Source organism: Myodes glareolus, chromosome 27 (assembly GCF_982192425.1).
Source record: "Myodes glareolus chromosome 27, mMyoGla1.1, whole genome shotgun sequence".
Classification (NCBI taxonomy): domain Eukaryota; kingdom Metazoa; phylum Chordata; class Mammalia; order Rodentia; family Cricetidae; genus Myodes; species Myodes glareolus.
In genome coordinates, this window is record NC_142052.1 from 14,753,049 (window position 1) to 14,769,124 (window position 16,076).

General features: G+C 39.5%; 1 protein-coding gene across 4 annotated transcripts in view; it reads left to right on the forward strand.

Annotated features, from left to right (window-relative positions):
- Window positions 1-16,076, forward strand: part of Cdk14 (cyclin dependent kinase 14) — a 545,726-nt gene that overhangs the window by 251,056 nt on the left and 278,594 nt on the right. For all 4 annotated transcript variants that reach the window (XM_087902477.1, XM_087902478.1, XM_087902479.1 and 1 more), the window contains one exon: window positions 8,890-8,952. In XM_087902477.1, the coding sequence (XP_087758603.1) occupies window positions 8,890-8,952 (63 nt within the window). The remainder of the gene's footprint in view (window positions 1-8,889; window positions 8,953-16,076) is intronic.

Genomic DNA, 16,076 nt, shown 5'->3' on the forward strand with positions numbered 1-16,076 from the left:
TGTCTCCCTCCTCTTCTGTGTGAACTTTGACAGCTCTTGCATGGGTGCCGGACTGGGAAGAGGTGCAGAGCTTAGAGAATCAGCTATACCACATTAAGCTTCATGTGTGTATAATCTTTAATTTGAAAAATAATTAGTTTTAGGACACACTATGAGAAAAAGAAAAGAGTAAATAATTTTAACTTCTTTTTGTTTATTAAATTCTTATAGTAATTCAATGTTTAGTATATCACATTATCTTGTGTTTTATTTATTTATTTATTTTTACAAACTCAACCTTGTCTCAAAGTACCATGACCATTTTTAGAAAGGGATTATTTGAGGCTGATACCATTCCCTCTTCTGATGTGGCACAGGCTGGTGAGTGATGTGCTGTTTCACCCCTGATCCACACACTAGGCAGCCTTTTCCTCCCTTGGCTTAGGAGAGCACACTCAATACAGTTTCCCCAGTTGTCTCCAAGCTATACATTGAATTTGCTTAATTTCAAAGAAGAAGAAGACGGTTTCCCTTTGAAAGTTCCCTAATTCTCCTGCAGATACAATTGCATTTGAGTTGACGAATTAGCTTTAGCAATATTGGAGCTGCTGAAGACACAAACTATTGGAGCGTGCATCCCTTTTGTGAGAGAAAAATGGCTTGCAGAAAGTCTGGCTGCCTTCGTGGAACACTCTAATACATCTCCGTGTGATGTTATTCCCAGAAGTCAAATAGTATTTTGTTTTAATGGAAGGGACATTTAAGGTTGCTGGTTTTGCATGATGGGAATGTGGTTGGAAATGTCTCCTGTTCACTCACCAGCCCCAGGCTGCTCGTGCATCTCGGACTGAGAAATGACAGCTGAAAGCATTTAGGCAGAATTATGGACAGTCACACATGGGTTTATTATTACCACAAAGGAGTAGAAAATGTTAAATGATTAAAAAGAAATGTGTAATTCAATTAGAAGTAAGCTGTTCCACACTGGTTATTACTGGAGAATTTTTGTGTAGCATAATCTACTTTTGTCCTGATTACTTTTACCTTCCCTAGGGAGTATGTGTGTGGTTTTTTGAGAGAATTTCAAACATTTCCTGTGTGGTTTTAAAACAGATAAAAATAAAATAGTCTGAAAATAGACTTTGTGACATTTGAAATAAGTTTGTGTCGAAATAGTGGCATATCTGAGAATAATATCTTTGCTTATATCGGGATATATAGATTGGAAGGCCATGTTGTCTCTTGTAATATCACCAGAAGCACAATACTTCAGTTATAATGAGAGGAAAGAGGTGCTGCCTCTGTACTCATTTACACATGCTTGTTTTGTTAAGGATGGTGGGGAGTTATAACATATTAGTGTTATAGCCTGAACAACAGCTGATTGCTTGCACCACAGTTTAACAAATAAAAGTCCTTTCTTATATATCGTGGGTGCAAGCTCCCTTCATTAGACGCTGGATGCCTGTGATTTTGTCTTAAATGCTGTGGGTTAAGCTTTCTTTTCATTTCTCTTCATTAGTGAATGAGTCTCCTGTTTTGGAACTTGCAGCATTATGATTTGATTAGCTATGATTTAGGACTGAAATAAGCGGGTGCTGTTGAACTTCACAGGGAAAAATACACTTTACTCAATTTAAGCCCGCCGGCTGCAGGTCAGAGCAGTGTGAGCCTAGCTGCTCAGTCATCCGATGTTTTAATTCTTGCAGCACTCTGGGCTGTTTGAGATCGAGATTTTACCTTGAGGAAAATGCTTCTGATTGCCGTGGAAGAAACGAGTGTTCCCTTCTATTAGTCTTCTTCCCTCCTGTGGAGCAGTGACAGTTCCCTGGGGAGTTGTGTGATGGTCGTGGACTAAAGTTAGATAGATTTAAAAGGTTAGATAGATGTCTTCCAAAGTTCATAGCTGTTGTGAAAGTACTATTTTAATTTCACACTGACTTTGGATGGCATGCCAAAAAATTGTAATCTATATTGTTCTTTTCCTATTGCTGGCACCAAATATCTGTTTAGAAGTAACTTAAGGGAGGGAAGGATTTATTTTGCAGCACAGTTGTAGAGATACAATCCCTCTGTGGCAGGAAGACATAGCGGGGCTGTGAGGTGGCTGGTCATATTGCCCAGGAAGACATAGCGGGGCTGTGAGGTGGCTGGTCATATTGCCCAGGAAGACATAGCGGGGCTGTGAGGTGCTGGTCATATTGCCCAGGAAGACATAGCGGGGCTGTGAGGTGGCTGGTCATATTGCCTCCCCTGTCGAAAAGCAGAGAGATAGACGGTAGGTGTTCATCTGCCTTCCTCTTTTCACCATTTTTATTTAGTTAGAACACCATCCCAAGGGGTGGTGCCACCCGCTTTCAGGATGGGTCTCTGATAATACGCTCCTAGCCATGTCTGGGTACAGCTCTCACTGGGGATTCCTGTTCTAATCAACTGACAATGATAGTTAATCATCACAGTTGGGGAAAGTTCCAGGGTATCATGTCCTAGACAGGGCACAGTGTTCTAGGTACCCTTAGTCAGTCACTTTGGCACACTCAGAGTGATTGTGAGTGCTTTAAATTTGGGACCAATGAGACACCACTGAAGAGTGAATAAAAGCTCTTTTCCTTTAGAAAATTACAGTGTTTTTATTTGCAGTGTCTTGATCTCGTATAATCAAGATTACCATTCAAAGGGTCTCTTCCCTGGATGAAGAGAAGTTGCCTAGAATAAAACTTGGTTGTGTGATAAAAGGGTTTTAAAACACTCCAAGGTTAATGAGTGAAAAGAGGGCCCCAGTTTATCTATCTTAGCCATGAGTAATGAATTTTTGTTCATGTTATATATCGTTAATTTCATAATAGAGTTATAACTGTGCTTTGGTGATTAAACACAAAATTAATCCATGTATTAAGAACACAGAAATTCTGAATTAGTTTTTAACCCCTGTAATTAATTCCTCCATATTCTTATGCTCACGACACAGATTGTTTCTCTTCTCACTGTTATAGAATTTTACTAAGTGTGCATATACTGACTTTCCTCTCTCTGTCAAATGGAAAGTTAAATCAACAGTGTAAACGCTATGGAAGCTTTTCTTAATGTGATTTCACAATGGCGGGTTCTGTTGGTTATCCTCTCTGGGATCTTTATTTTTAGCCTAGATGCTTAAAATTAGGACTGTGCTATTTTCAGTCCCGTCTTTTGGCAGTGCTTCCAGTGAGCGCCCGAATTTGCTGACAAATACTTAAGATTGCAAGTGAACAGAAACAGACATGCACACTTGGGAAGGGGCTGTGTTCATCTAATGAGGGAAGTCCCTTCTGTAAGCCCAGGACATTCAAAAGCAAAATTACCCCGAAGCACTTGATGACTTTGGAGTAGGAACTTTGATTATTTGGAGCCAACCACTGAAACCTGAATTCATGAAGAGTAAGCTACAACAAAAAGATCCATAAATACAAAATGAAGGCTGGGCCATGCTCCACAGTTGAAGAGAGTCATTTCTGCCAGCGGAGAATGGGCAAATCTTCGTGTCCGAGAGGCTGCCAGAGTTCCACTAGCTTTCTCAGCAGAGTGTTCTGTGAACATGCATTGTTTTCTGTCGCCTGGCCCAGGCCAGGTAGAAAAGGACAAAGGGACGGAACTTGGACAAAAACAGACTGTGGTGTGTTGTAGTCTAGCCCTTGACTGTCTTCCCCCGTGCTGTTCCCCTTCCCTTCTCTCACTTCCCCCTTTTCTTGTCCCCTCCCTCTTTCTCCTGGTTCTCTTTCTTAAGAGCTGTTCTTACGTGGACATGTTCTAATGTTACCATGCTGTGGTTTTTCATTCATGTCGTGTGAGTTAGGCCTTATGACTGATGGCGGTCACCGTGACTTGAAAGTCTGCATGTGGCTTAAATTGACCAAGACTCTACTTTGCCCGGGTGTTTATGGGGTGACGTCCTTTCATTTTCTGTGTTCTCTCCATACCTTGCATTTTATAAAGCAAAAGTTCTCTCCTGCCTTCTAATTTGATCCAGCCGAAAGAAATTCTATCAGGATGACCAACAGATTCCGTATCTTACAGATGCTTTGTTGTGAACATTTAGTCCTCATTGGGTTCTCATTTCAGCTGTTGTCAGATTCCTTCCCCTAGAAATATTCCCGGAGCAGTCAGCAGTAAGGGAGGGAAAGATGGCTAGGTGAGGACTAGGTCTTTAGAGCCAAAGTCTTCACTTCCTCTATTTTCTTGTGGTCTATCAATCAATCTAATCACACTTGGAACCACCTACTCCCTTGAAGATTGATTTGAAGTTCCTAGGCATCAAATATAAACCTGTGAGACAGAAGCATCTGTAGTGCTTCTGAACGGCATTATCCTGAAGGTGAACAGCAGTGATGTGGCGAACGTGGCTGGGGAGAGGGAGCGCGAGGGGAGGGAAGAAGAGATCGCAGTGCAGACAGCTCCAAAGACTGTAGAGGGCTGAGTTCTTGATGTGCGATCCTCAGGGAGCCCTGCTCCAAGTGCCCCTTTAATTTGGAAGACATTGCCAGAGATGAGGCCGAAGGATCTGAGAGTGTCAGTTTGTCACTTACCACAGATACTCCTGCTCAAATCTGAGTCCTGAGTCACACGGTAAGATGGAAGCACTAAGAAGCACCTGGTGATGCCATTATTTAGCCCCTTATTTCCACAGCAGTCCAAAACATAAAGGCCACAGGGCCCAGAGCTGAGGAAGGAAGTTAAAGATTTAATGAAATTTGTAATTTTGCTGCATCTGATTCAGCCCTAGGCAGAATGCTCCATTTAAGAAAAGGGGGTGTAGACTACAGTAACGGGAAGGACTCCAGGAAAACAGGAAGGGGAAATAGACAGCTCTTAGTGTAGGTAGATCTGTTTGTGAAACACGAATATTGTACTGGACAGCAAAGTCTGGTCTGGCTCTCCTGCTTGCCCCTCCTGGACCCAAGATTCTTCAGTTTCTTGATCCTGATCACTCAGAGCACTCTAAGACCCATGGTGTATACACTGGGTCACTCGGAGTGCTTGAGAGTGGGAAACAGTGTAGTGAGAAAGAGTTCGTGTGTGCAGACCAGCGTCACACATGACCGTGAAAGGCTGCCCCTTAGGAGTGGCTTTTTTCCTTCTCACTAGATTTCTATTCTCATGCTTTGTTTCAGTCCTTCCAAATATCCCTCCCTAATTTAAACACAAGTCAGAACTTCAGGATCGTGACCACCGTCGTCACTAATGTCATCTATCGTGCGTTCTGGAACCTGTGTGGGTATCTGCTCACTGTTCTCACAAGCAGAAGTCTGAGGTAGTGTGCTGATGACGTCATCACACAGAGGAAGGGGAGGTGACAGTGAGAGGCTGTGTGGCTCGTTCAGGGTGACATGTCTGTCACAGCTCCGTCTGTGTGGGGGTGATGTCCGTGCACACATACCCACAAACCGTGTTTCTGTGTCCTATGTGTCAGAAAATATGGACTTAATCATTTAAAGGCTTTGTCAACAGACCAAAGATATATTGTATAAAGTAAGTTTAAAGGCTTGGCTTAAAAAGATCTCATTTCCTAAGAACTCGTATCTGGAAAAACCTCCCCTGCAGTTCGTGATGCTGGGTCACAGGCAGACATAAACAGGTCGTCTGCATCCCTTGAGAATCAGGACTTTTTGCTTCATTTTTACTATATTTTATTCTTCCTATCTTTTTTTTTTCATTTTAAACAGCATGCACAAATACTTTATTTTTGAACAGACGAAAACAATTGAGAAGTCATAAAAATTCCGCAACAGTTAAACAATATCAGAGCAAACCCTTTTTTATATTTTTAATGCAAAATCACCATGTGTCCTGTATGTAATGTCCTAAGAGTTTTTTTTTTTAGCACCACCAACACCCCACCCCTTTGCTTGTTGATTTTGAATCATATTAGCAGATACTTAGCTCTTCCTTCATTCCTAGCATTTTTCTTGTTTGAATTCGAATTTGCTTTGTTGGTCTGTCAGCTCAGTATTGAGTCCTGCTATCTGGTATGGTGATTTGTGGGATTGCAGTAAGTCTGGATCGACTCCACCCTTTAGAGACTGGTTGGGAAGCAGGAAGTTTCTGAGTCTCGCAGTAATTTGCATATCTTACTTTAAAGTCTGAAGATCTCTGCACCAGAGTCACCTGAATTTATTTATTTATTTATTTTTGGCTGTAGGGCAGGGCATAGCTTTTTAGTTCTCATTCCTCTCAGCCCCCCCACCACGCCCCCACATACACACAGTCCCTGAAGTTTTGAAGTCTGTCCTGCTGTTGTAGATGGGGCTGGCCTTGAACTCACAGAGCTCTGCTTGTGCTAAGGTGCTAAGATTAAAGGCGTGCACCACTGCCTGGCTAGCTGGCTAGTTCTCATTTCTTACAGAATGAAATGTAGTAATTTACTGGTTTTAGAAAAGAAAAGTTAATTATTATCTAAATGTCAAATATATGAATAAATGATGTTTGTAGTAGTTGGTCAGTTGTGCTACAGCCATACTGTATTTTAAAATCGTGCATCTTTGACGTTCACTTTCAGAGACAATCTTGCTATGTAGTCCAGGCTCGCCTCACATTGTTTATGTCTTAGTGAAGTAGGAATATCATAGAATGCCATCACATGGAGGTCTCTTTTTTCTGATTCTTGGTGTTGATTATAGCTTGGCCAATCCTCTACTTTAAAAGATGTCAGATTTTTCAAGGTTGATTCGCTTCATTGTGTTACTCAGAAAAGAGGTTTCTCATCTCTTTCTTCCAGGGGCCGCAAGTACTAATAGCGCAGAGCTGCTCTGGTTAGGACTCCTCTGACGGAGGGGGCAGGGGTGGATGTGTATTTGAGAGGAAAGATCGCAGAACAAGACTGAAAGCCGTAAGGAATTCAGTCTCCTATAACAGCTTGCTATCACCCAGATATGATGGCGTATGTTTGTAACTCTATCACTTTATAGAATTTCTAACTCAAATCCAGTGTAGGCTACATAGTGAGATCCTATCTCAAACAAAATGGAAAAAAAAAATCCAAAATCTCTTTTGCAGATTTACTCAGGGCCCTTCAAGAGCTATTTTTATCCCTTCCAGTGACACAGCCACAATGGCTTGGTGACCTCCCCCTCGCCTCCAGCCCTCTGAAACCTCAACAGCCTAGCACCATGTCCTTTGAAGCAAACTTCTAACACACGAGTCCTTTGGTGAAAAAGAACTCTGAAAGCACATCCAACCACAGCAGGCCCTGTCAGTGTGGCTGGACGTATCTTCTGTGCATCACTCTGCTTGTCGTGTGTTAAATATTAAGCCACTTTGGTATCATTCTTATCCTGAGGCTCTTATATCACACGTGCGCGCGCACACACACACACACACACACACACTGTATGCATAACCTGATAGGTTAAAAGTTTTCGTATACAATTTTATTTGTTCTTCAAAAAGCAAATGTTCCTAAGAACTTATTTGCTCCTTTCTGAAGTTGATGTTAGCTTAGCTACATTTGAAAGAATGAGAAAGTAAATAATAAAAACCTTCAGTTTTAGATCAAGATGAATCCCCTCAGTGTCTTAAACGCTTGAAATAAAACTTTCATATAGTTATTCCGGAAAAGCCCCATGGACCCACTGTAATTATATTTTGAGTTTGTTTTAATGAGCTTATCTTATATATATGTATATAGTTCTGTATGTTTCTGTCCTCTGTGTGTCAGCTGTCTGAATCTCACAGATCGCAATTTCAAATTAAATAGTACAGAATTTGACTGATTCTCACCCCCTGTGTGTTCTAGACAGAAGACACTGCTGTAAGGACATATATCGACTAACTCCTCTGTCCCGTTTTAATCTGTCTTTGGGTGCACTCAGCTTTCTCAGAACTGATTTCTCCCGGCAGGCTTTCTGAGTTGTCTGGAGGACATTCTGCCCCTTGCTGAACTGGCGATCCTTACAGGGTGCTGGGACAGGATGCTCTGCCCTCTGCTGTGGTGCTTGGCTCTCCCATCCACAGCTACTTCATTCTTTCAATCTCCTCGGTGACTAACCTAAGTGCAGTGCATCATACAGGCAACAGAAGCTCAGCATGAAGGTCGAGGCTACTCTGCCGTGTGTCATAAGCGGTTGCCGTCTGATATCCAATCAAATCCCAGTAACAAATTTGAATTGTGGATATGATGGTTCCAGCAAGATCCTTGAATTCTTTATAAAACTTGCACACCCTCAGCCACCCAAGCCAAATGGACACAGAATCACTTGAGCACACATTGTGTCTTGTAAGTCAGGTGATGCCTTACAGTAAGAGAGTAAACTGGTGCTTTGAGAAAGCCTGTGCTGTTCGCCATAGAAACACGGGCGAGGTAGGGAGACATGCTGTTATTGGCATGCTAACTTCTCATACTTGAAAAATAACTGCTTATTATCTTAGTGCTTTAATGCATAATTGTCTTTTTAAAGTTGTTACTTTGAATATGTTTTTGTTAATTTATAATTTATATTTAAATATAGTCAGTTCTTGAAAAGTAAAAAAAAATTTGTATGTATACATGTGAAAATCCCAGTTGTTAATTTCACTGTCATGTGGCTTCGAGTGTTCTCAGCTCACATAAAGTAAATAAGAACTTAAATTCATTTGTGGAAAACTTGTGATGAGAGTTTTGTTATGTGTCAGGATATATAGTCAATGAGGAAATTGACACTCAGCAAACTATTAACATGCATTTGTTTTAATGCATACATGTTTGACAGAAAACTAAGGATGAAGGTGGTTCTGCTCTGGTTGAAATGGGGAGTGGTGGAGCATGCCACTGCATAGCTAAAAACCCATTCACTTGTCCTCTATTTGTTTTGTCTAGGAGGTAATGGTGACTGTGAAGTAGAAAAATATTGATCCATCATGCTATAGCCAGAGGGATATTAATGCATTTCCACTTTTTTCCAGCACACTGATTTATGTCAGTACATGGACAAGCACCCTGGAGGACTCCACCCAGAGAATGTGAAGGTAGGAAAAGCGATGTGAGAACCAAGGGTTCACATTCTTCGTGTGGAGTTTTGAGTCCAAGACGAACATCTCTATGATCAATTGAAAGTTTTTAAAAAATCTTCTGTGTGTAGGACATCAAATTAAAAAGAGCTAGTCGTTATTTTAGTTGGTGGAAATTAATAGTGTTTTAATACTAAATGGTTTTACTATAAAAACATTTAGGTTGTTTTCTGTACTTTGTGGTCACTTTTGAATCATATCTCAATTACAGTAATGTACATGATAATTTCAGATAACTGAGTTAAAAGAGCGTTTGTGATGTTTAAGCTGAGCATATTTGCTCAAGTTTTAGCAAAAAATACATACTTTGTTCTTTTTTCAGATGTTTACTATATTCTACTCCTCTTGAGTGTTTAACCTTGGTTTAAAGGATGCTTTCATGAAAAACTAAAGGAAGATGGGAAAAAACTAACTAAAATGCAGAGGTTTATTGATTTATATAATTAATGTTTTCAACATTTTCAACATTGTGCTAAAATAAAATGTCAGTTTCAAATAGAAAAAAAAAAAACAAAGGAAGAAAGAACCACACCAGCAAATGGGAGATGGTAGGTGGTGTTGGAATAACAGTTTGAAAATTTTGATGCAAATTTTTTTCCAACCTGGCACTACATACCGACCATCAGGTGAAGAAGGAGGGTAAATTGTAGTCATGCCCAGGATAATGCCAGCATCCCAGAGATGTGCTCCATTTGAAACCCACATTTCATAGAAAATAAACACCACAGCTACTGAGATTGAGACATTTGTTAAAGGACCTTGGTCCTTTGTTCAATGTTTATTTCCCTGTGGTACAAAATTAATACATTAAGTTACTGTTGGTAGCTGTATTATGACTTCATTAGCAATTGGTCATTTAGGTTTATTCCCGTTTTTATATTGAAGATGATAATGTTCTTTTCTTTGAAGTTACAAAACATTAGAAACTGGACACATGAGTTTGAATGCCCTGTTCTGGCATCTGACATGCAGACCGTGGATGCTGACAGCTGCATTTCCTTGGGAGGCCACTCCCCTATTTATTTGTTGGCTTTTCCTCACTGTTTGCTAAGAGACAAGTCACTCCTCCAGGGTTACAGTTAGGATTTACACTGCACATGAAATAGTCTCCAAGATGTCTGACAAATGCATGGTGACAGATGTCCCATTGGTATTTCCGTTCAGTGTATTAGCATATTCTTTCAGATGGTGATAGTTATGGTCACTTAAGGCTATGAATACAAAATGAAGAACATAATAATATTTACTAAGTTAACAACTTTTCATAATACTGTGTTAGAGATTGATTTAAAGGAAATCGTTTGAACTAAAACCAAGACACTGAAACAGTTCTACATTTTTAGAAGATTTGAAAATGAGGTGAAATGTTATTATCTTTAAAGAATATGTCCTGGACTGTTAAGATGGTTCAGTGAGTAAAAGAACTTGTCAGACACAGGCCTGATGACCTTCTTAGAACCCAGGATCCTGTGATTTAAGGACAGCACACACCCCAAGGTTTGTCTTCCACGCTCCTGCTGTAACAAACATGTACTCACATTCACATGCAATTTGCACGTAATAATAACAGTAAGAGATTTAAATCAAAGTATGTACTAAAAGGCTGTGTCTTCTTAACTCATCTAATGCTCAGTGTTTGGCCAAACATGCCAGATATCATCAAATAATCAGAAGATAATGCTCAGTATGTATTATGGTTAAAAAAAGAGAAGTGAAATGATCAAATTCTTTTGCATACAGATTTCTCGGTTTGCAGCTTGACAATGTGTAGAAACGGTTTAGACATTTATCTTAAATTTACATATGCTCTTTGTTTTTACTTCTTACATATTGGTTGGTTATAAAATGTCAGCGTCAGGGTAGGGAGATGGCTCCGTGGGTAAAAGCACTGCTACCATGCCCAGGCACCCGAGTTCCGTGTCTAGGACCACCGTGATGTAAGGAGAGAGCAGGCTCTCAACACATAATGTCACACATGCCATCCCCCATAAACATGCATGCCAATAATATAATTGATAAGTCAATACACTTGTGAATCGATGGGGTTTTTTTCTCTGTGTTTGATTTGGACAGAATTTCGGGTACCACAAGCATAATGTGTTGTGGGAGAACAGAGAAAAAGAAGGGGCACCTGGACCGCCCTGTGCCCTCCAACTCTGCAGGAGCATCTGAAATATTTTAAGTTCATTTGGTACTAATTTTAGGCAAAAAAAAAATTGTGAAAGTTTTATTGTTTCTGTGTAGCACTCCAGGTCAGTACTGGAATAAGCTCAAGAAATTTAGTCAGTATTAACTGAATTTCCCAAACCATGGCTGCTACTTAAATTACCTGCAGAATGTGTCTGTTATTAATATGGCATTCTGAAGCAAATGTTGACTCTTAACTAATAGTTCATTTCTAAGCATTATATACATTTTTGACAAATGAGTAATTTCAGCAATTAGTTACCAAGAGGACGATTTAAACCCTGATGTTAAAGCCTGAGGCCAGGGCCTTATTATAAATATTTATGATGATTAAAGACATAGCAACCCATTTCTACAGCATGGAAATTGGCATGTGGGAGCTTCTTAGCTTTCCTGGAGACTACATATTTTTCCACATTTTAAATACTAGCTACCTTACAGCATATTAGAGTTTGGTCATGATTGAGTCCCACACAAAATTCGTCTCAGTTTATGATCTTATACCTATTAGTGAGTTGTAGATTGGCCATTGAATTTTTTAAACAACTGAAGCAGTTTAAATGTCTCCTTTTATTCTGATTTCATGTATTTAAAAATTGATAAGCTCGAGAGACTGGAAATTAAGGTTCATGGAAGAAAAGAAAAGATTAATTGATGCTGTCTCTAGCTGGCAGACATACATATAGATGATGTATCTTATTATCATGATGAGATTGAGTCTTCCTGTGTTTCATGTAATGTATTTCCATTTCTGTGATATAATGACTTTTCTAGATGATTCTTTACAAAGTTATATTTCCCGTTTTTTTAAAAAAAATGACTGAAAATGACCAGAATAATTTTGAACTCCCTGCCCTATTCCCTGAAGTATCTGCAATCCTCTTGGTATAAAAGCTGGCTCCTGGTTTTCATATCAGCTAAAATATGAAGTTTATTATGGTGAAAAGTGGCTTTCTTTCTTCTGTAGTTCAGAGAACAAGCAGGTGTATAACAGATAACATAATGTTATGCCAAATTAAGATTGTCTTATACAGATGGCACTGAGAATTGATTCCTAAATGAGACTCTCTGATGCTTAGAGAGGAAACCAAATGGCACCTGATTTTCTCCACAGTCTTCATTAGAGCTCTCATTGACCTAGTAATGATACCTTCTGATGCGTTGCCAGGGATATTATAGAGCTTTTTCTAATTCTATATGTTGGGAAATATGATGTTTTTCATCATCGCATTAAATAGTGTTTTTGAATAAAATTCTACATATATTAATAGTGCCTACCCAGGAAATTCCTGAACGCTTTTGTTCTATTTTTGTAGTAAGAAATTATACTCCCTATTTAGAAATTAAAGGATTGATAGAAAATAAAGTTATAATAAAATTGTGCATGTGTATTAGACATGCAAGGGGCAGCTAAGAAGTAAATTTTATGATTAACATGTGGGGCCAACATTCAATTGAATCATTTGTTGATATACTTGTTAACCACTTTGGTCTGATAGAGAAATCAAGACCAGATAATTAAATAGTACATTCTTCAGTTACAGTGTTCTCAAACTAAAAGCATGGTAGGTTGCAGTCTCTGAAGTTATGTGTAGTTATAGGGCAGTAGCAGCCAAATGGAAGCTCCCATTGGGAATAGGGGAGATGTCATCCTGGGATTCAGACTTTAACCAGATTATCCTGTCTGCCTCTCTCCATCCCGTGATGGACGTAGCACAGTGCACTAGTGTTTAAGTTCCTCTCTCCATCCCGTGATGGACAGAGCACAGTGCACCAGTGTTTTACGTTCCCGCCTCTCTCCAATCTGTGAACACAGTACACTAGTGTTTTGTTTATCAAAAAGGACAAGATGCCCATCAGGGAAACCAGCAGGTGCAGTGGAGTTGCACACAGGATTCAGTATTCAGCACTTTTTTGATTGTCTTGGCTAAGCATGGCTTCTGTGTGACAAGCCAGGAAAGCCCATAGGTATTATCTCATTATTATGTAAATTTCTATTATTTCACATGCCTCTGGGAGGTTATTGAAAGAAATTCATTGGTCGTATATACCCAAATTCACAAGTCTTTAATTATTACATTTCATTTGGAATTATTTTTCTCTGTTGTGTAGCTTCCTTTGATGAATATTCTCCAAGACTTTTAGGCTTGATCTGTTAGTCTTCCAGGCTGTGTCTTTATCTCTTTCTAAAACAAATTTATATTACCCTTCTCGATTCATATCAAGAAATTTCATGCTGATTTAGTCTCTAAGATCTTATAGACATAAAAATCATTGAAATGTAAATGCTTGTTCATTTTCATTGTGTGGAAAAGAATTTCCACTAACCTTTTACGTGTGGTATGATTAGCAATTCATTAACGAATCCTTGTGTTTTGGTCAGTTTCATGTCAACTTGAACCAAGCTGCAATCTTTTGGGAACATTTCTCAACTGAGAAAATTTCTCCCTAAAGTTGGCCTATAGGCAAGCCTGTCCTACTCCTTGATTAAAGATTGATATTGGAGGGTCCAGCCTCCTGTAGGTGGTGTTGCTCCCAAGGCAGGTGGCCCCTGGGCTGTGGAGAAAGTAGGCTGAGCAGGCCATGTGTGGGTGTTTCTCCATGTTTCTGCATGGAGGTTTTGCTCTGATTTCCCTTCATGATGAATTGTGGTATGCTACTGTCAACTGAGATAAGTCTTGATCTCCCCAAGTTGCTTTTGGTTATTATATTCAGTCACAGCAATAGAAACCCTAATTAAGACCCATGGCTCTCTGTGCATTTTTATCAGATATAGCCTAGTAGCTACTGGAAGCCTATTTATTCTATCAGGTCTGCTTTTACAGAACTTTGCAGAAAACAGATCTGTCTTGCAAACAAATTTGATCCCTTGGGAGTCTCCTAGTTCTAGATCTCGCAGCTTCAACCTGCTCACTCTGGGCATTTCCATCCAAGAGCATTCTCTTGCTTGGTGTCCCCCATTAGACCGAGTTGTGATGGAAGACAGTGGATCTGATGAGCCCAACTTTCAAATCAAATGAAAACAGTTCTACCCACGATAGCTGACCCTATTCCTCAAAGTCACATTTAAAAAATGTATATTCCTGTTCAGAAAGCTGCTATCGTTATAAAACAAAACTTATTAGTGTTCCAGGATCTTAGAACTGTCAACTAATTTTGATATTATCTAGGGATTTGGAAACATGTTATCTGTCTTTCTCAAGGTGGTTTAGGAATAGAACAAAGCAGTGGAAAGTAGAGAAATCCAAGAAGGTGAAAGTGTGGTTAGTTTCTTCTGCCATGCATGGTTCCTGACCGCTGAATGTTGAGTGCACTGCAGAAAACGCACCCATGTGGCCCAATTCACTGCCATGGATCCCTGTGTATTTTACTGTCTGAACACTGCATTAAAGGCTTTCAAGTACTGCCGAGTAGCTAGCAACTTCCCTTGTTGAAAAGCTAGTTTCTAAGAAAATTTCATCTTGTTTGTTATCCTTGTATAACCTTCTTGCCATTGCTGAAAATCTGACACATCAAATTGCAATGACACTTTGCAAAGTAAAACTATTTAGACATGATTGAATATATTATATTGAAAAATTAGGACTCAATATTTATATTAGAGTCTTTGAAGCTTAATTAAGTGGAATGAGTCATAATGAATCATTCTGTAGAGTCTTCCCATTGAAGAGCTAGCTTTACGAGAAAAGTATTATCTGATGCAAGTTTTAGAATATTTTGTCAGTGTTTCTAGTTATTTTTCTAGTAAGGTGGATATGTAGCAACACCTAGAACAATGCACACCATAACAAGGTCTCAGTAAGTGGTTAATACTACAGTCATTTTTCCTAATGCCTGTTCCATTGTTATTCATAGAGTTGTGAAATGATATAATTTAGTGGTTCAAGTGACCGTTAAAGGTATCCATCCAAGACTCATGCAGTCCTTCTTAAACTGAGAAACCTAAGAAGGAGAAATGTTTAGCAGCCTCCAGATGACAGCAACATAGGTTCGCTTTCTTTGTAGGAAACTACTGGCATGCCATGGGATGTGCACTATTGCCAATAGCTCTTACTGGTAGATTTGAAAGTCCTATATAATCCCCGAGACCCTAAACTCCTTAAAGGGAATTTTTTATGTCTTGGAAATCTGCAAAATGTTCTTCGTGCTTAATTCTGTATTAAGGAGAATCTTGGATATTAAAGAATGCTTGTATTCCTGACCATTCACAGAACCCATTGAGTCTAGATAGTAAGGCACAGTGCATTTGAAGTTACATTTTAGACTCTGGTGCCTGGGGTTACTTAAAAAGCATGTTGTTGTATCTTTAATATGTCTGAGGAATAAATGCAGCATATTAAGTTCAGCAATGTGTACTTTTACCAACTCACTTTCAAAGTTATGATTAAAATACCTGCTTTTTTTGCTTTGAAAACTTTTTGACACGTTTCAAAAAGGAATAAAGTATTAAAGGACACGTGTAAACGAAATTTGTTGAATTTTAATCTCCCTTTTCTTGTACCTATAAAGCAAAGTGTTTATATATGTAAGTAAGTGTTGCATTGATAAAGAACAAAATGGGGCTATTTTTAGCAAGAATATGCCATGGCACTGAGAATGTGAACTGTTGCCTGCAACGGATGGCAAGGTTTGGGGGCTAGAGGTCTGTCCTGTCAGAGCAACCCCACTCATTGGACCATTGTGGAAGGCCTGTCTCCTGGTATTTCAGTTACAGAAATTGAACATACTCATACTGGGGCGTAACCCTTCAGAGAGTGTGTGGATGGGTGTGGAAGAGTCTTTGCAGAAGGATTAAGTAGGATATTCCATAGCCGAGTGTTCTTGGGGAGGCCTCCTATCCACTGCAGTAGAGAGCTGGGAATCAGCTGGGAATGTGATTCCTAATACGATCTTCC